Genomic DNA, 21,378 nt, shown 5'->3' with positions numbered 1-21,378 from the left:
CTATCTTCTGCCTTCTCCCTTCCTTCTCCAACAGACATCCCCCTCTTTCTCAATGCCCCCTTTTACCCCATCTATCCATCTCATCCTCAGTTGCCCCCTCCTGTTCACTCTATCTACCTCTACCTTCCACACTTGTTTTACAAATCTTCCTTCACTCATTCTTTCCTTGTGTCCAAACCATCCCAATACTCTTCCATTAACCCTCTCTCCCAACTCCTTTGAAATAGCTAAAAAAGAAGCAATAGAACAAAGGAAATTTACAAACAAGCTAGAAATTATTATACAAGAATCCACAGGGAGGAAGAAAGGAACTTTACACAGGATATTGCAGATAAATGCAGAGGTGAAGCAAAATTGTCTTATAGGCTCATCAATGGAAAATTGAGGCTAAGGGAAGAAATCAAACTAATACTGGATGGTGAGGTTTTTGAGGAGGCTTCAACTTGGGCAGCTTGGAGGCTTTTGGCAGTTTCCTGTAGGCCACAGGTCTTCTGCAAGAGAGAACAGGGGCAACAGATAAACTGATTGATCCTATCACATACCTTTCTAAACTGTCACCAACTACCTCAGACCTTCCTTTGACCCACTTCTCCAGCAGGATTGTAAGGGAGATATGTACTGCTGCAGAAAATTAAATTGGCTTTTCACTATATCAACCAATCTGTTGCCCCTGCTCTGTCTTGCAAAAGACCTGTGGCCTCCAGGATAGTGTATTAACTGCATGAGTGCTGGTGTACTTCTTATCTGGTGAGGGATATATTTTTTTGGGGGCATATGCCTGGGGTATTGGCTGTATATTATTGTGGCAAAGTAGCATGAAGTTGATACTTTAGGGTCTAAATGGGGCACCCCTATGGACCAGAGTCACATATCATTTTGTCTGTGATAGAGGAAAACTGTTCATAGAGAAATGATGACACTTTTATACTACGACTGTCCCTCTGTTATGCTGTCCCCCAACCCCTTGTTACTGTTCTGTACCACTTCTCTAAATATTCATTTCCTTTTTTTGCCTACCCTGAGGTGGGGGAAAAGAATGCTGCCACCAAGTCCTCCCACATGAGTCATAAAATTGAGAGTCGAGAAAGAGGAAAAGGGTAGAAGGTAGAGAGATACTTAGAGTAAACTGCTTAAATGAGAAAGAAAAGGAGAATGAGTATAAGAAGAAGCTGAGGGAGTGAAGGATAGAGTAGAACTAGGAGTAGATGAGGAATGGGAATGGTTCAAGGAGGGAGTCATAAGATGTGCAAAGATGGTGTGTGGAACAAGGAGGGTGAGAGGAAATAGAAGAAAGGGTAGTGAATGGTGGGATGAGGAAGCAAAGAAGGGTGTAGAAGAGAAGAAGCAGGCTTTCATGGATTGGCTACAAATTAGGATGAGGGAATTGTATGAGAGGTACAAAATAAAAAGAAGAGAAGTTAAGCATAAGATAAAGGAAGCAAAGAGGAGAGCAGATGTGAAATGGAGTAAGAGTATGACAGAAAATTTTGAAAGTAATAAAAAGATGTTTTGGAAAGAAATTAAAAGAGGAAGAGGAGGTGAATCAAGTAGAGAAGAAAAAGTAAAGGTGCTAAATGGGAAGGAGGATAGGGAGAGAAAGGTAGTTGCAATGGGAAGCGCTAAGAAAATGAGAGTGATAAGTGAGGAAAATGGAGGAGAAATAGGGAAAGATGAAGTGAAAGCAGCTGTTAAGATGATGAAAGCAGGTAAGGCACCTGGGTTGGATGGATGCCATGCAGAATGTCTGAGGAAAGGAGGTACAGTTATGGTGGACTGGCTGGTGAGGTTATTTAATGTTTGTTTAAGAGAGGGTAGAGTGCCGGAGGACTGAAGGAGTGCCTGTATCATTCTGCTTTACAAAGGAAAGGGGGACAAGTGTGAGTGTAGTAGTTTCAGAGGGATCAGCTTGTTGAGTGTAGTTGGGAAGGCTTATGGGAGGGTCTTGATTGAGAGGATTAGGAGAGGAACAGAGGGAGTAATTGGTGAGGAACAGTGTGGTTTTAGGACAGGTTGGGGTTGTGTAGACCAGATTTTTGTGGTAAGGCAGATATGTGATAAAGCTATAGGAAAAGGTAAGGATGTTTTTTGGGCTTTTATGGATTTGGAAAAGGCTTATGACAGGGTAGACAGGAAGGCACTGTGGGAGGTACTGCAGATATATGGGATAGGAGAAAAGCTGTTAAGAGCAGTCAAGAGTTTTTATGAGAGTAGTAGAGCTTGTGTTAGGATTAGAAATGGAGAGAGTGAGTGGTTTGAGGTAAAGGTGGGACTTCATCAGGGATGTGTTATGTCGCCCTGGCTGTTGAATCTATACATGGATGGGGTGGTGCGAGAGATGAATGCAAGGGTAGTGGGTCAGGGGTTGGAGATGGTTAAAGAATATTGAGAAAAGTGGGAAATAAGCCAGTTGTTGTTTGCTGATGACACTGTGCTTGTAGCAGGATCAGAGGAGAGATTGAGGAAGTTACTGGCAGAGTTTGAGAAGGTGTGTGAAAGAGGGAAGCTGAAGATAAATGTGGGCAAAAGTAAGGTGATGAGATGTACAAGGGGAGAGAGTGACAGCAGGCTGGAAGTGAGAATTAAGGGAGAGAGACTGGAGGAAGTGGATAGTTTTAGATACTTGGGTGCAAATGTGGCAGGAAAGGGAGGAGTGGGGGTGGAGGTAGAATGTAGATTGAGAGAAGCGAATAAATGCCTTGGTGGATTAAAAAGTGTAATGACAAATAGACATTTGGGAATGGATGCTAAGAGGAGGTTATATAAAGGAGTGATTGTACTGACAGCACTGTATGGGACAGAAACATGGAACATAAGAGAGGAAGAGAGGAGTTTGAATGTGTTTGTGATGAAATGTCTGAGAAGTATGATAGGGGTTACTAGGCTAGATAGAGTGAGAAATGAGGAGGTGAGGAGAACAGGGGTGGAAAGGGAGTTGGGAGATAGGGTTGATGAAAGAGTATTAGGATAGTTTGGACACATGGAAAGAATGAGTGAAGAAAGATTAGTAAAACATGTGTGGAAGGCAGAGGTGGTAGGAGTGAATATGAGGGGGCGTCCTAGGATGAGATGGATGGATGGGGTAAAAGAGGCATTACAAAAGAGAGGAATGTCTGTTGAGGAAGGACGGGAAAGGACAGAAGATATGGGTGAATGGAGAAGAGTTGTATATGGATGATGCTGTGATACATGAGGTGGAGTGGGTGGGGGATGGGGAGTGAGGAAGTATGTATGAGAAAAATTTGATGCAACTTGAAGGGCTTTCTCCCTCTCTTCTCCTTTTCTGCATGAGGGGACGGAGAGGGGGGGGTCGCCGAATTAATGAAGCGGTCTTGCTGTGGATGTATTTACATATACAAAGGCATTTTCCCCCTTACAAGGGAGGTAGCCAAAAAGGAAAAGGCATAAAATCATTCCCACCCATTCCATCCCTGAATTCACTCCACACCCCTCCACCCTCCCTCTCATCTTAGCACCTCCTGGATGACGGGTCATCCCTGCACCTTGTCCACTGCCCTGGGTCAGAAGCAGTGTCGCAAGACACAGCACATCCACAGCAAGGCCGCTTCATTAAATCGGCGACCCCCCCTCTCCGTCCCCCCATTACATAAAAGGAGAAGACGGGGAGAAATCCCTTCGGGCTGCGTCAAATTTTGCTTACACATACTACCTCACCCCCCATCCCCCCGCCCATTCCACCTCATGCATCACAATATCATCCATATACAACCATTCTCCATTCCCCCCTGTCTTCTGTCCTCTCCCGTCCTTCCTCAACAGACATTCCCCTCTTCCCCAAAGCCCCCTTCACCCCATCCATCCACCTCATCTGCTGTGGATGTATTTACCTAGTTCTATTTTACTTGATGAGAGCTATGCGAAAATGTATACATATACATACATGTACTGTATGTACAATGTCCAGCAATACATGTATCTTTATTTTCGTGTATTTTCCCTCTTTCATACAGTACATTAAAGCTTTATTTACTGTATATTTACGGTGGTTAGGTTCCTGAAATTACCGTATATGACCAAATCCGCGTATGCTGACATTCCATATTGAATACCGGGGTATTTTTTTAGTTTTGACCATGGACGCAATATAGCAATACAAATTTAATTATTAATTTTGTAAATTAAGATGTATCAACGTAATATGCAATTTTGTGGGCGGAAATGAAAGTAAAAAATACCATGCTACAAGAAAATATGCTAATGAACGAAGTCGGTAGCATAGGATTGGGACACCATCTTGTCGTCTGCCAACGTCTCTCACGAGGACGAGCCGGATGACATTTAATTTGCAGATTGAGTTATCAAACACAGGTTAGGTTAGTTTAGGTTAGACGGATTTATCATCCTTTCATTTCTTCGACATCGGCATCTATCATAACAAACATGGTGTACCATTCGTCCAACATGACTTCGTTACTTACAAAATTTGTTTTAGCACCTTTTTTCCGCTCACAAAATTGCATATTACGTTGATGCATTATAATTTACAAAATTAATAATTAATTTTCTATTGCTATATTGCGCCCTTGGTCGAAACTAAAAATTTACCACTACCGGTATATACTGTACCCCAGGAAGTTTTTTTCAGCTTGCAGGATGGTAATGTAGACCTAAGCTTCAGAACACTTTACCTCACAGCTAATATCCACCGTACAAGTTCATTTATAACATCATACAAATTTGCCTCAGCCAACTTAATTATCGTACACGATGTCGTAACTTCGGGAGATTTACGTTAAACGAATGTCATAAAGCCCGTCGTTACTCCGAGTTGTCGTTAACCAAGTAGGTCGTTAAATGAGGAGTACCTGTATATCTAGTATTTTCCTTAACCTATTGTGTTAGGGTGTATTCGATGGTCATATCCAGTAGAATGTTGCTCCAAAGTTCATCTCTTCCTTTTACTATCTTGTGACATTGTTTCTGACCCAGGGCAGTGGACAGGATGCAGGGATGACCCATCATCTAGGAGGTGCAAGATGAGAGGGAGGGAGGAGGGTGGAGGGGAGTGGAATAAGTAGGGGATGGAATGGATGGGAGTGGTTTCTATGCCTTTTTCTTTTTGGCTACCCCCCATGTAAGGGGGAAAAAAGCCTTTGGTATATGTATGTATGTCTGGATATTGATATTGGAGTATTGAGTTCAGCAGTCTGTCTTGAAAGGCTTACTTAGTGATCTGAGTGTTCATGTGTTTTTGTGTGGTTGTAGATGTTTGTGTGATATGCTACACTTTTTTTCCCCCATTCTGTTGGTGGTGCTTGTGAGATGTAATGTGATGGATGGATATTGTTTAGGGTTCTGGTAAATTGTGTTCCTGTCATATTTATATGATGTTTTATTGGTAGGATTTTGGTTTCTGTATGTACAACAACCAAGAATTATCTATGTAATAAAAAGAAACCAATTGAGATGGGCAGGACATGTTGCCTGGATGAAAGAGAATACTGAGAAGAGTAATGCTGGAAACAATAGAAGGAATAAGACCAAGAGGGAGATTGAGACAAAGATAGATAGATGATATAAAGGAAGTACAGTATGAAAATGGAGTGAAGACAAAACTGACTGGATGAATCTGGCACAGAACCATCATCAGTGGAGAGGCGTGTTAAGGGTGGTGAGGGGTCCACGCAGGGCCTGAGATCCACCAGAGTAAAGTAATATATGTAGGTGTCCTATAGGGATTTTTTTTGTGCATCCTGTTACTACTCTCAGTGCTGCATTTTGCAGTTTGTACATACATATACCAACAGCATTTTCCCGCTTACAAGAAAGATAGCCAAAGTCAAAGGCATAAAGCCACTCCCACCTATCCCCACATACTCCACTCCTGTTCACTACCCCTCCCTCCCTCTTATCTTGGCTCCTTCTGGACAACAGGTCATCCCTGCATCTTGCCCACTACCCTGGGTCAGAAACAATGTAACAAGGCACAGCACATCCACAGCAAGGCTGCTTCATTTAATCAGCAACCCTCCAGCCCCTCATGCAGAAAAAGAGAAAATGAGGAGAAATCCCTTTGGGCTGCATCAGATTATCATTCACACATACTCCCTCACTCCCCATCCCCCACCTACTCCCATGCATCACAGCATCATCCATACACAACCATTTTCCACTCACCCCTATCTTCTGTCTTCTCCTTTCCTTCTTCAATAGACATTCCCTTCTTTCCTAATGCCCCATTTACCCTATCCATCCATCTCATCCTTGGTCACCCCTCATGTTCACTCCCTCCATCTCTGCCTTCCACTCCTCTTTTACAAATTATTCTTCACTCATTCTTTCCATGTGTCCAAACCATCTCAATACTCTTTCATCAACCTTATCTCCCAACTACCTTTCCACCCCTGCTCTCCTCCTCATTTCTCACTCTATCCAGCCTAGTAACCCCATACCATACTTCTCGGGTATTTCATCTCAAACACATTTAAACTCTTCCTCTCTTATGTTCCATGTTTCTGCCCCATATACAGCTGTGGGCACAATCACCCCTTCACACAATCTCTTAGCCTCCATTCCCAAATGTCTATTTCTCATTACACTTTTTAATCCCCCAAGGCATTTACTTGCTTCTCTCAGCCTACATTCCACCTCCACTCCTCCCTTTCCCACCACATTCACACCCAAGTATCTAAAGCTATCTACTTCCTCCAATCTCTCTTCCATAATACTCACTTCCAATTTGGTGCCATCCGCTCCCCTTGCACATCTCATCACCTTACTTTTATATACATATGTATTTACCAAAGGTTTTTCACTCTTATAAGGGAGGTAACCAAAAAATAAAGGCATAAAATCCACTCCCACCCATTCCATCCCCACATACTCCACTCCCATTCACCCCCCTTCCTCCCTCTTATCTTGGCTCCTTCTGGGTCAGAGGTAGTATCACAAGACACAGCACATCCACAGCAAGGCCATTTCATTAAACTGGCAACCCCCCATCTCTGTCCCCTCTTGCAGAAACAGAGAAGAGAGAAATCCCTTTGGGTTGTGTCAAATTATTTTTCACACATACTCCCTCAGCTCTCCATCTCCCACCCACTCCTTTTCATGCATCATAGCATCATCCATACACAACCATTCTCCATTCATCCCTATTTTCTGTCTTTTCCCATCCTTCCTCAACAGACATTCCCCTCTTTCCCAATGCCCCTTTTACCCCTTCCATCCATCTCATCCTTGGTCACCCCCTCAACATCGTCAATACACAACCATTCTTCATTCACCCCTATTTTCTGTCTTCTCCCATCCTTCATCAACAGACATTCCCCTCTTTCCCAGTGCCCCTTTTACCCCATCCATCCATCTCATTTTTTGTAGCCCCCTCATGTTCACTCCTTCCTTCCCTGCCTTCCACACCTCTTTTAATAATCTTTCTTCACTCATTCTTTCCGTGTGTCCAAACCACCCCAATACTCTTTCATCAACCCTATCTTCCAACTCCCTTTCCACCCCAGTTCTCCTTCTCACCTCGTTTCTCACTCTGTCCAGCCTAGTAACCCCTATCATACTTCTCAAGCACCTCATTTCAAAGATAGAAAAAAGTGTATTGCAGTATATGGATTAAAGGAAAAACATGGTCTGGTTAGGTACTTGAGAGAAAAGGCAGAAAAAGAAATAGCAAAAACAATTCTAAAAGTACAAGATGATGACCAAGAAGTAGAAAAAGAAATAGAAGTATATAGAATGGCACAGTATTCTAAAGAAAGAAATTGACCTCCAAAGATAAAACTAAGATCACAAATGATAGCAGAAGACATACTAGCAAAGAGTGAACATTATAACAATATGTGGATACATACATATACCAAAGCCTTTTTCCCCCTTACAAGGGAGGTAGCCAAAAAACAAAGACATGAAAACCACTCCCACCCATTCCATCTCTATCATACTTCACTCCCCTCCACCCTCTTTCCTACCTCTTATCTTGACACCTGGATGACAAGTCATCCCTGCATCTCGCCCACTGTCCTGGGTCAGATGCAGTGTCACAAGACGCAGCACATCCACAGCAAGGCCACTTCATTAAATCGGCAACCCCCCACCCTCTCCGTCTCCTCATGCAGAAAAGAAGACAAGGAGAAATCCCTTTGGGCTGTGTCAAATTATTTCTCATACTCCATCACCCTCCCATTCCACCTCATGCATCACAGCATCATCCATATACAACCATTCTCCATTCACCCCTATTTTCTGTCCTCTCCCATCCTTCCTCAACAGACATTCCCCTATTTCCCAAAGCCCCTTTTACTCCATCTATCCATCTCATCCTAGGTCGACCCCTCATGTTCACTCCTTCCACCTCTGCCTTCCACACCTCTATTACTGGTCTTTATTCACTCATTCTTTCCATGTGTCCAAACCATCCCAATACTCTTTCATCAACCCTATCTCCCAACTCCCTTTCCACCCCCATTCTCCTCCTCACCTCCTCATTTCTCACTCTATCCAGCCTAGTAACCCCTATCATACTTCTCAGACACCTCATCTCAAACATATTCAAACTCCTCCTCTCTTATGTTACATGTTTCTGCCCTGTACAGTGCTGTTGGCACAATCACTCCTTATGTAATCTCTTATCATCCATTCCCAGATGTCTATTTCTCATTATGCTTTTTAATCCACCAAGGCATTTACTCGCTTCTCTCAGTCTACATTCTACCTCTACCTCCATTCCTCCCTTTCCTGCCACATTTGCACCCAAGTACCTAAAACTATCCACTTCCTCCCGTCTCTCTTCCTTAATACTCACTTTCAATCTGCTGCCACTTTCTCCCCTTGTACATCTCATCACCTCTTTCTCACATTTATCTTCAACTTCCTTCTTTCACACACCTTCCCAAACTCTGTCACTAACTTCCTCAATCCCTCCTTTGATCCTGCCACAAGCACAATGTTGTCAGCAAACAACAACTGGCTTATCTCCCACTTTTCTCCATTTTCTTTAACCAACTCAAATACCCAACCCATTTACCCTTGTGTTTACCTTTCACACCACCCCATTCATGTATAGATTGAACAATCAAGGCAACATGACACACCCCTGGTGAAGTCCCACCTTTACCTCAAACCACACACTCTCAATTTCTGATTGTAACACAGGCTGTACTACTCTCATAAAAACACTTGACTGCTCTTAACAGCTTTCCTCTTATCCCATATATCTGCAATACCTCCCACAGTGCCTTTGTGTCTACCCTGTCATAAGTGTTTTCCAAATCCATAAAGGCCCAAAAAATATCCTTATCTTTCACTAAAACTTTCTCACATATCTGTCTTACCATTTACCACATTTGTTTTCAACTTCCTTCTTTTGCACACCTTCCCAAACTCTGTCACTAACTTCCTTAGTCCCTCCTCTGATCCTGCTACAAGCGCAGTGTCATCAGCAAACAACAACTGGCTTATCTCCCATTTTTCTTCATTTTCTTTAACCATCTCCAATCCCTAGCCCATTACCTTTGCATTTACCTCTTGCACCACCCCATCCATGTATAGATTGAACAACCAAGTTAATATAACACATCCCTGGCAAAGTCCCACCTTTACCTCAAACCACTCACTCTGGTCCTGGAGCTGCAACGTCTACGTCGTGGGACCACCCCCCAACCCCAAGAGTTGGGGGCCAAACAGCAGCATTTACCCCTGGCCATCAGCTCTACGCAGATGGCACCGATCCCCAAGGAGGAGCTACGCCTACCTGGGGGAGTACCACAATCCTTTTTTTCCAACACACAATGTTACGTTTTTTCTGCACTGAGGGGTCATTTTCCGGCGATCACCCCTCTTCTTCTACTTTTAGCCGGAGATGTAGAGAGCAATCCTGGGCCCACCACAAAATACACATGCCCAACATGCTCTAAACCCATTACTTCGAGCAAACAGACAAAGGGCTCAGTTCAGTGCAATATGTGCAAAAACTGGGCCCACCTCACTTGTACAACACTTGCTGACACAAACCAATACACAAACACTTGGACATGTTCTACCTGCCCTCCAGTAACCCCAATCCCACCTCCCCAACCACAGCCAACACCCTTACCCACTCCCAATTTCCCCTTGCCCTTACCCCCGATTAGTACTCCCCTTCCTTTGTCCCCGATCTCTCCTTTCCCCCCCTCTGACCCAGATCCTACACCTTCCCCACTACCACCCCAACCTCAACCCCAAACGGCAACATACAACACATACAAAACACACAACATCAACATATTACAACACAACATTGACGGTATTAACACTAAAAAACATGAACTTGAACACTTTCTTAAACAACACAACATACACATTGCAATTCTACAAGAAACAAAATTAAGACACTCACACAAAACACCATCATTTCATAATTACACCACCATCAGACAAGACCGGACTGACGGCAATGGCGGTGGACTCGTCACCCTGATCCACCATTCCATCTGTTTTGTGGACACAAGTGCCACAACCAAAATTCTCCTCCCTACCACAGATAACACAACAGAAACCCAATCCATTCGTATCCGCACAGGCAACAATTCAACACTAACAATAGTTAACATGTACATTCCCCCCCAATCATCCCCCACAGTTCCAAACACCTTCAGACCTCAGCTCAGCCAACTAACCTCAATCCCCAACCTGATCATGGGTGGTGACTTCAACGCCAAGTCGTCTGCCTGGTTTGTCGACAACCCCGACACAGACAGAGGGCTTGATATACAGACTCAACTCGACTCATTGACTATCATGAACAACACGCATAATCATACACATATCCCATACCAAGCCCTCTACACTCCCTCCTCTCCTGATATCACCTTTTGCTCCCCCTGCCTAACCCCAACAACATCATGGAGAGTGGTCGGAGCCCTTGGTTCTGACCACCTTCCAATCATCATCACCACCAAAACAAGATGCACCCCAGCTGGCCACAGACACACTTACACCAATTACAAGAGAGCTAACTGGGAAGCCTTTAATGAAGAGACAGAACAACATTTTGAAACACTTAACAGTACACCAATCACAAACATAAACAATGCTGTGCACGCTTTTAATACAATCATACAAAACGCAGACAAGAGATACATCCCTAGAGGCAACAGAAAATCACACAACCCCAACTTCACACCAGAAATCCAAGGCCTCATCAGACAACGTGACACACTTAAACACGATACCCCCACACCTATCCCTCAAAACATAGCAGACCAAATACAAACACTAAACACTGTGATTGCCAATAAAATACATGAACAAAAAACACAAAATTGGCAAAACTTTATCAATACACTTGATCACAAAACAAACACCAGCAAATTGTACAAAACACTCAACAGCATCACACTATCCAACGCTAACACTACACGCTCTCACGCAGCAATAATCACAACAACAGATAATCTACCCTCAAACAGACAACAAGCAAACGCACTCATACGTCATTTTGCACAGACGAGCCATCTTACATCTCACCCTGACGACCGACGCACCATTCGACGTAAGAAAGACTTTCCCACAGACTCAGACTATACACCCTTCATAGACAGTCAGACAAAACTCATAATGCATAGTCTCAAGCACTCATCTGCCTGTGGCCCTGATAACATAAGCAACATCCACCTAAAACACATTGGACCACAAGGTATACACGCACTCACAAACATTGCAAACTACAGCTATTCACACAACACTATACCCGACATCTGGAAGCATGGTAAAATAATCACCATCCCAAAACCGAACAAAGACCCAACAATCCCATCATCGCACCGCCCAATCACACTTCTCTGCACCCCCTCTAAAGTCATTGAACGCCTAATACTTAAACTTGTCACACCATATATTCCCCTTGCTGACTCACAACACGGTTTTAGGCCACTACACTCCACAAACACTCTTCTGACAAACCTCACACAAAGAATTTTTGATGGCATCAATTCAGATAGGCCCCACCACAGAACACTTCTTATAACATTGGACATTAGTAAAGCTTTTGATGCTATCCCCCGCCACAACCTAACAAATAAAATATATAACACAGACATGCACAATAACACCAAAAGATGGCTGGCCAATTATCTGGCAGGCAGGAATGCTCATGTGTCATATAATGGCCAATCATCGCACATCAGAAACATTAAGAACGGAGTACCGCAGGGCTCAGTTCTATCCCCCACATTATTTAATCTATACATGCATGACTTACCCACGCCAGACACCTCAGAAATACAAATCTCTTCTTACGCAGACGACATAACAATCACATGCACACATCGTAACACAGACAAAGCTGCAGAAATAATCCAGCCTTACCTTGACACACTCAACACATGGTTCATCACAAACAGACTCAAAATAGCTCCAACCAAATCTACAGCAACACTTCTCACCAACTGGACAAAAGAACACAAATACATACCTCATCTCTACATCAACAACACTCTAATACCACACACAAACACACCGAAAATTCTTGGTGTAACATACGATACATCCATGTCTTTCAAACAACACCTCACAAACATAAAAAACAAATGCACACCTAGACTTAACGCACTTAAGTCAATCACTGGAACAACATTTGGACAAAACAAAGAAACTAATGTAACAATATACAAACAATGTATACGCTCAGTGATGAATTATGCGAGTCCTGCATGGGCTCCTAATCTCAGTGAGACACACCACAACACCCTTCAAATCATACAAAACAAAGCCCTAAAAACAATTACAGGCTGCACAAATACATCACCTACAGACCATTTACACCATGAAACAAAAGTCCTCAAAGTCAAGGAACACCTCGACATGAGAGGCACACAAACACTTGCTGCAGCCACCACAAACACATCACACCCGCTACACTACATAGCAGAACACCCACACACACCAAGAAACATTAAAACTACACCCAAAGACCTTTATTACACAAAGATACTCTCTTCTCTTCCTCCACAACCACCAAATACCAGCCTCCGGAAACATATTCATAATCATATCACTCACCGCTCCATTAACACACTGAAAGACAACACACTGCTGCATGCCAGACCCCCTGATATCCACCCTTCTGAATCCTCTCTCCCACGTAAGGACAGAGTCCACTTGGCCAGACTGCGATGCGGTCACCACCCAGCACTTCTAAGCTACCAGAGGAGGCTGGACGACCGTGTTGTGAACAGCTGCCCAGGATGTAACACTTCACCCCATACCATACAACACATAATGGAAGACTGCATTATACACAATCATGCACGCAAACAACACAACATACACTCTATAAAGGATTTGTGGGAAAACCCAGTCTCGGCTGTGGCCTTCCTTGGGGAGACGGGACTGCTCGGACAGACAGTCTAGGGAACGACAACAACAACAACAACAACCACTCACTCTCTCCATTTCTAATCCTTACACAAGCTCTAATACTCTCATAAAAACTCTAACTGCTCTTAACAGCTTCCCTTCTATTCCATATATCTACAGTACCTCCCACAGTGCCTCACTGTCTACCCTGTCATAAGCCTTTTCCAAATCCATAAAGGCCCCCCCAAAAAAATCCTTACCTTTTCCTATAGCTTTCTCACATATTTACCTTACCACAAAAATCTGATCCATGCAACCCCTACCTGTCCTAAACCCACACTGTTCCTCACCAATTACTTCTTCTGTTCATCTCCTATTCCTCTCAATCAAAACCCTCCCATAAGCCTTCCCAACTACACTCAACAAATTGATCCCTCTGAAACTACTACACTCACACTTGTCCCCTTTTCCCTTGTAAAGTGGAACTCTACAGGCAATCCTCCAGTCCTCCGGCACTCTACCCTATGTTAGACAAATATTAAACCTCACCAGCCAGTCCACAATCACACTAACCCCCTTTTTTAGACATTCCACATGACACCCATCAAACCCAGGACCTTACCTGCTTTCATCATTTCAATAACTGCTTTCACCTCATTTTCCCTTATTACTCCTTCATTTTCCTCTTTCACCACAGTTATTTTCTTACTACTTCAAACTGCAACTACCTTTCCCTCCCCATCCTCCTTCACATTTAGCAACTCCCTAAAATACTCTGCCCATCTTCCTCTTACTGCCATCCCTTCCATCATCATGTTTCCTTCTGCACCTTTTACCTTTTCTTCTCTACTTGATTTGCCTCTCCTTCCTCTCTTAATTTCCTTCCAGAACATCTTTTTATTACTTTTAAAAATTTCTGTTATACTCTTACCCCATTTCACATCTGCTCTCCTTTTTGCTGCCTTTATCTTATGCTTAACTTTTCTTCTCTTTTCTTTGTACCTCTCCCATGATTCTCTCATCCTACTTTGTAACCAATCTGTGAATGCTTGTTTCTTCTCTTCTGCAACCTTCTATGCTTCCTCATCCTGCCACTCACTACCCTTCCTTCTATTTCCTCCTGTCCTCCTTGTCCCACACACCATCTTTACACACCTTGTGACTCTCCTTGAAACCACTCCAAGTTCTACTCTATCCTTCACACCCTCCCACTCTTCTCTCAGCCTCTTCTTGTACTCTTTCTCCTTTTCTTTCTCATTTAGGCAGTATACTCTAACCACCTAAATACCTATGTCATTTTCTCTTTTCTCCATCTATCCTTTAATCTCAATTTACCGTCCACCAAAAGATATTATATTATATTTCCCCATTCTTTTCCCTTATAATATGTACTTCCAAAAATCTTCCTTTTCATCTCCTGGTTACCACTATATAGTCCATTGAAGCCCTGTCTACCACCCATCCACCACCCTCTCCCATGTGTACTTATGCTTGACTTTCTTCCTAAACACTGTATTTGCTATCATCAACTTTCTAGACATATCTCCACCATCATTTCTCCACTATGATTTTTCCCTGGAACTCCACACTTCCACACTTCCCAACCACTCCATCTATTGGTTCGAGGATGTGGAGATCAGAATCTCAGTACAGATCTACTGGATGGAAGTAATGGTAATTAATCTTTATCTTATGTTCTACCTCACATGTATAAGAATATGTATGAGCATTATGATAGAATGTAATGAAGATATAATCAATATAACCATTAGTTCAATATATGAAAATAATTACCTCTATCTTTACCTAACCTCAATAGTGATGATATATGATATAGATGATACTGAAAAGTTATTTCTATTTTGTCACCCAACTTTAAGGGATGAGGCAGTATCTGTAAGAGTTATTATTGTCCTCCTAGGTCCTTTATTTATTGATTATTTTAGGTTAAAGGTGGATGTAACGTTTCTGTTAAGGGAATACCACAACATATCTTGGATCTTTGTCGTGTGGTGAATGATGGAGAAAATGAGGAAGAGAGTTATGATGTGGTGGTGAATAAGGGGGCTGTGCCCTGGAGACTCCACCATGACAAGTGTCCTCAGAGATGGCTGCAGGACTATGAAGTAGGAAATGGAGGAGACGAAGAATTGGTTGATCTCGAGATCAAGGTGGGGGGGGGGTGTAAATGTGGTGAATATGGCACAGATGGGACACGCGGTTGGCACCCCCAGGGGGGATCAAAATGCGTGCAGAGTTGGTAACTCAGGCAGGAATGCCCGCACATCTCTGTGGGTGGCAGTGCAGCGAGGGCCACTGGTATTTACCTAGTTGTATTTTATGGGAAGGGCAGCTATGCTCATGGTATCCCGTCTTCATATCTCATTTTATCTAGACTGTTTTTAAATTTATGTATTGTTTTTGAACACACCACTTTCTCATCTAACTTCTCCCAAATGTCTATTATTCTGTGGGGAAAGCTATTCTTTTTCAACTCTCTTCTATAACTGCCTTTCTTGATTTTCTTTCCATGTCCTCTTGTATCTCTACTAGCCCATTATATTAGATCCTCTCTATCAATAGTTTCTATGCCTTTCATGATTCTATAGTTATCAAGTCTCCTCTCTCTCTTCTTTGCTCTAATGTCTGTAGCTCAAGTTTTGCTAGTCTCTCTTCATATGATAGTTCTGAGAGTGTTGGTGCCAATTTTGTAATTGCTCTTTGTATTCTTTCAAGTTTTGTTATACATTTTTTTTTGTACATGGTGACCACGTCGTCGCTGCATACTCCAATCTTGGAGTATGTAAAGTGACTAGTATTTTCTTCACCATTTCTTTGTCCAGGAATGTAAATGCCACTTTGATTGTTCTTATTAAGTTATAAGTTTCTCCAATTTTTTTTTTTATATGTTTCTCTGGGGACATATTATTCATAATAATGACTCCCAGGTCCTTCTCATTTTCTACTTTTTTTTTTTTTCTCCCAATTTTTTTATATGATTCCACTATTCTTTTTTTGCTTCTTCCAAATTCCATTATACTACACTTCTTAATATTGAATTCCATCTCCCACTTCCTACTCCATTCCCATACTTTATTGAGATCACTCTGTAGCGACTCACAATCTTCTTCAGTGTTCACTTTTTTCAACAATTTTGCATCATCCACAAAGAAGCTCATATAACTTTCAATTCCTTTATCCATATCATTAATATATATAGCAAACATTATTGGGGCCAGAACTGTTCCTTGTGGAACACCACTTATCACTTCATCCCAATTAGAGTGTTTGTCTCTTATCACCACTCTCATTTTTCTTTCATGCAAGAAGTCTTCCATCCACTTCAGCAGTTTGTCCTGTATTCCTCCTGCAGTTTCTAATTTCTTAAGCAACTTCTTATGTGGCACCTTATCAAAAGCTTTTTTCAGGTCTAGAAATGCACAATCAGCCCATCCATCTTTTCTCTTGTATTACGTCTATTAGCCTTGAATAGAAACACATTAAGTTTATGATGCATGATTGTCCTTGTCTAAATCCAAATTGCTTTGGATTTAGTACAATGTTTATTTCCAAATGCCTTACCCATCTAATTTTGATCATTCTTTCACAAATATTATCTATCATACTTGTAAAAGAGACCGGTCTGTAGTTAGTAGGTTCTTCCTTGTTTCCCCTTTTATATATTGGTACTATATTTGCTCTTTTCCAATCTTCTGGAACTTTTCCTTCTTTCAATGAACTGTTTATAAGACTATGTATTTTGTCTGTTAGTTCATTCCTGCATTCTCTCAAAATCCAGTTTGCCATTTCATCTGGTCCATGCAATTTTCTGACATCGAGATTACTCAAGTGTTTCTGTGATTCAAAAGTACTTGTGCGTCGATGACGTCGGTTCTTCGGTTTCGGTCGCTCCTGGGTGGGCCCTTACATTCCTTTGCGGCACACTCTCCACTTCTCTAGCCTAATTCCCTACCTCCTAACCATTAATGCTAGCTTATCATATCCCCCTTTCCGGGTACTGTACACTCCACTCACACTCGCATTCACCACCACCCACGCGAGGTCCTTGTTCGGCACTGTGCCACCCAAGCCAACGTGAGGCCACCCCCCCCCCCCGCATTCGGGTGGGAAGGGGGATACCAGCGCTCATGCCCTTTGACCCCTTCTCCCCCCCCCCAGAAAGAGGGGGAGGGGGTGCCAACCGTCCGTCCCCATCCGCGCCATACACACTCACGCTCACACCACACCCCCCCTTGATCTAGAGATCACCCTACCCCTCGTCTTCTCCTTCCTCTACATCGTAGTCCTGTAGCCACCTTGGCGGGCGTCTTTCGCGCTGGGGTCTCTGAGACACCCCATCCTCTTCTGTTGTCGCCCCGTGGCCTTCCTCCTCATCTTCAACTTCACTCACTACCCGCCGTATATCCAAGATATGTCGCGGCACTCCCTCAACAGAAACATTGTTCCGGGAGTTCACCTCCGTCACTGTCCCTCTCGTCCACTGTGACGTGCACTTCCTGTCCTTTGGTCTCACCCATACCTCCTCCCCCACCTGCACTGAGGCGGGGCCTTCTTCGGCGTTGGCCGGCAGTTTCGGTCCCTGCAGCGGATGGCGCCAATCATATTTGAACACAGCCTTTTGCGGAACCGAGCGGTCGTCTTGGCCTGACCTGGGGGAGATATTATACCAGAAAACTGCCTCCGTCGGCGGTATTCGCGCCCTCTCAGCTATGGCCTTAATTGTACGATGATGTCGTTCTACTATCCCATTTCCGCTCGGCCGGTACGCTGCCCGGAAGAAGCGTCTTGTGTTCCACTTGTCCAATGTACCTTTCAGTGCCTCCGACCGAAACGCCGTGCCGTTGTCCATCAGGACTTCATCCACTGGGCCCCGCTCCAAAAATACCTCGTCCATCACCCGCGCAATCTCTTCTCCAGTCTCCGCCTTCAGTTCTCGCCAAATGCCGAACCGCCCTGGGCCGCAGTCGACCATCGATAAGTATCTGGTGCCTTGATAGTGGGTTACGTCAATTGCCAGCCGCCCCCAGTTCTCTTCCACGCAGAGCTCCCCCGCTGAATGCGGTCTGGGGGCTGGGTTTATGGACTGACAGCGGGCACACGCCCTCACCGCATGCCGCACCTCTTCCCTTGATATGTTCGGGTTAACCTTCCTTGCCAGGAACAATGACCTATCGACCCCTAGATGATGCGTTTCGTGCAACTCTTTCACACGAAAGGACCCAGCGGCGCACATCTCGAGCTTCTCTTCCTGTTCTTCCTTCGCTTTCAGCCAGCTCTTTACTCTGGTAAGCGCGTCCGCTTTGTTCGCCTCCGAGGATACCTTCCTCACCCTTATCTTCATGCCGAACTCGTCGATTAACTCTCTCAGGATCCCGAGGCGGCGCTTCACCAGGATCTCTGCAGCTCCTTTCGTGCGTACTCTCTTTTCAGCCGTCAGCACAGAGTTCATCCACCCCGCTACCGTGGCTGAGTCCGTCCTGATCTCGATCTCACGCAGCCCCCATTTCAGCGCCAAATTTGTTCCTTTTATGACCGCGTCCAACCCTGACACGTTAATATGGTGGTAGTCGTCCTTCTTCCGCTGCCACGCTCCATCTTCGACTATCACGTTCCCTATCTCCAAGACGGCGCCGGTTGCGATACTACTCGCGTCGCACCATACTACGCCATGGCTCTGCTGGGGCGCGTTCCACTGTCCTCTCACAGGATCATCGTGCATCGTCCTCTGGACAACGTCGTGCATCATGGTTAGCGTGTCCTCATCAACCTTCTCTCCCCAATCTTTCGATCCCGCCCTCCTCTTAATGTAGCTACATGCCGTACGAAGCCATCCGGCGATCGGGTAGTGGCCCACTAATTTGCCGCAAAGGGAGAAAAGTTCTCGTTTACACATTTCGTCCGTCACCTTTGGGATCTCGTTCCCTCGCTTGAACATCAGCGTTCCTGCCGCGTTCCTTTCCAGTCGCAGTCTCAACACCGCTCCTCCCTCCAACGGCTCCGGTTCCTTAGCTGTCAATCCGTATCGAGCCAGATGTTCCACCACGTTCGACGTCGATACTATGCCATCGTCCACCAGTATGTCGTCTAGGTACGAGTCAGTGCCCTTCTTCATCGCTTCAGTCTTCCCCAGTACCGTCTTCAGGATTCTCGTCATGATCCTCGGGGCCGAGCTGAGCCCAAAACCAAGTCTGGTCAAGCAGTAAATTCTCCCTTTGTATTTTACTAGCTTGTACTTCCATAACTTCTTAGTCACGTGAATTTGCAAGTAAGCCGCCCGCAAGTCTACAACGGCGGACGCCCCCCTCCTTCGGCGCCACCTGCGTAGGGTCTCACTACATACATCTACAAAATCGTCGCCAGTATGACACTTCACGAACTGGTTCAGCTCTCGGAAGTCCAGCACCGGTCGTACCTTTCTCTTGGTTGGCTGCACTACCGCCATCAAGGGCAGGATTCCGCCCTCCACCGGTTCCTCCCAGGGACTCAAGATTCCTTCCTCGATCCATCGCTCCACTTCGAGGTCAAAGTCCTCCCTCACCCCCTCTCTGAGGGTCCGTGTGTAGCAGTCGACTTTGTTCTTCAAGACGGGCGAGCTTTCCTTCGGATACCACTCTACTTCCCACTTCCGGCCGTCAAATTCCGCCCGGAAGTCCTCGTCCTCAATCGTGCACGGCGTCGCCCTCTCCTCAGGGTCGAGCTTCGGGCCAGCACCGCCCTCCGCGGCTCCCATTGCCATTCCTACGTCCTCACCCGGCCTCGGTCGGTTCTTCATCCTCTCTTCCGAGTCCTGCCTCATTCCAATCCGTACGAGCCCACCGATGAACGTGACTTCTCCAAGCTGGGTAATTCCATCCATTCCCAGCACCACGTCAATTCCCTCCAGAATCGTTCTGATGACGAGCACTCTTAGTCGTATCGGGATACCCTCCACTATAATTTCAATTTCCTGGTCGCCATCGCATATCGTCTCTCTCCCGTCGACTGTCGTCAGGGCCACATCTCCCCGTCTGAACTCTTGAACTATATCGGTCCTCACGATCGTGGTTGAACAGCCAGAGTCTATCAGCGCCCTCGCGCGTCTCCCTCTCACCCAAATATCCACGATCGGCATACGACTGAACGGTGTCCTTACATTTCCTCGGCGGCCCCTCGCATAGTGGCCGCCGATGTCCCGTTTCCCTGACTGCAATTTCGGGCCATGTGCCCTGGCTGATTGCACGAGTAACAGATAAGCTCTACCTCCTTACAGTCCCTTGCCAGGTGACCCAGTCTCCGGCACTCGTAACAACGGACCCTCGACAGCCCGCGCCATCTGTTGTAGTCACCCCCGAGCTCACCCGTTCTCCCTTCTCGGTCCGTGGCCACTCTCGCCCGCGCGCCTTCTCCTGCCGAGGGCACTCTTCTTTGTGTGTTCGTTGGCCACAGCCACCATCGGCCCTTCATCCTTAGCCTTAGTCAGGAGCCTGGCGCGGGCTATAAGTTCGCTCATGTCTGCCTCTGCTGCATTTTCCATTGCCTGCAGCCCAGTCGATATGTAATCCGGAAACCCATTCACGAAAGCCATCCTCACCACCATCTCCAGGGAGTTGCCTTCGAGATTAATCAGGCCTGCCAATCGCCTAATGTCATTTGCGAACACGTCAACCTGTTCTCCCGTCCACCGCATTCGCCGTAGTTTGCAGTACGCTTCAAAGGGACTCTCGCCAAAAACTCCCTGTAACCTCTCCTTCACCTTTTCCACTTCCTTTTGATCTTCGGTTGCCATCTCCATGTAGACGGATAAAGCCGCGCCCTCTAAATTTAGCGCGATGTAACTCGCCACATCCCTCACTCCCGTTAGCCGCGCGACCAAGGCTGCCTTTGTTAGCCACACGGAGACATCTCCTGTCCCGTCAAACGGCCTTAAGGTGACACTATTCACCTTGAACGGTTCTTTTTCACTCTCAGGTGCGGACATTGACGGCCCGTTTCCACTTGCGGCCGTAGTCATTTTTGCAGTGCCTAGATAGCTTGTGATTCAAAAGTACTTACTTGTGCGTCGATGACGTCGGTTCT

At 45.1% G+C, this 21,378-nt stretch overlaps 1 protein-coding gene across 1 annotated transcript; it reads right to left on the bottom strand.

Annotated features, from left to right (window-relative positions):
* Nucleotides 1-400: 400 nt before the first annotated feature.
* LOC143033156 (uncharacterized) lies at nucleotides 401-20,059 on the bottom strand. The gene is made up of 4 exons (XM_076198355.1): nucleotides 19,947-20,059; nucleotides 17,855-19,868; nucleotides 692-744; nucleotides 401-491 (listed from the first exon to the last, which is right to left on the bottom strand). The coding sequence occupies exons 1-4, from the start codon at nucleotides 20,057-20,059 to the stop codon at nucleotides 401-403; spliced, it is 2,271 nt and encodes a 756-aa protein (XP_076054470.1).
* Between the last annotated feature and the right edge of the window lie 1,319 nt (nucleotides 20,060-21,378).

This window comes from Oratosquilla oratoria, chromosome 15 (assembly GCF_046742065.1).
Source record: "Oratosquilla oratoria isolate Oo_2021 chromosome 15, ASM4674206v1, whole genome shotgun sequence".
NCBI lineage: Eukaryota > Metazoa > Arthropoda > Malacostraca > Stomatopoda > Squillidae > Oratosquilla > Oratosquilla oratoria.
Note: the sequence above shows the minus strand (reverse complement) of the source record. Positions and strands in the feature narration are given on the sequence as shown.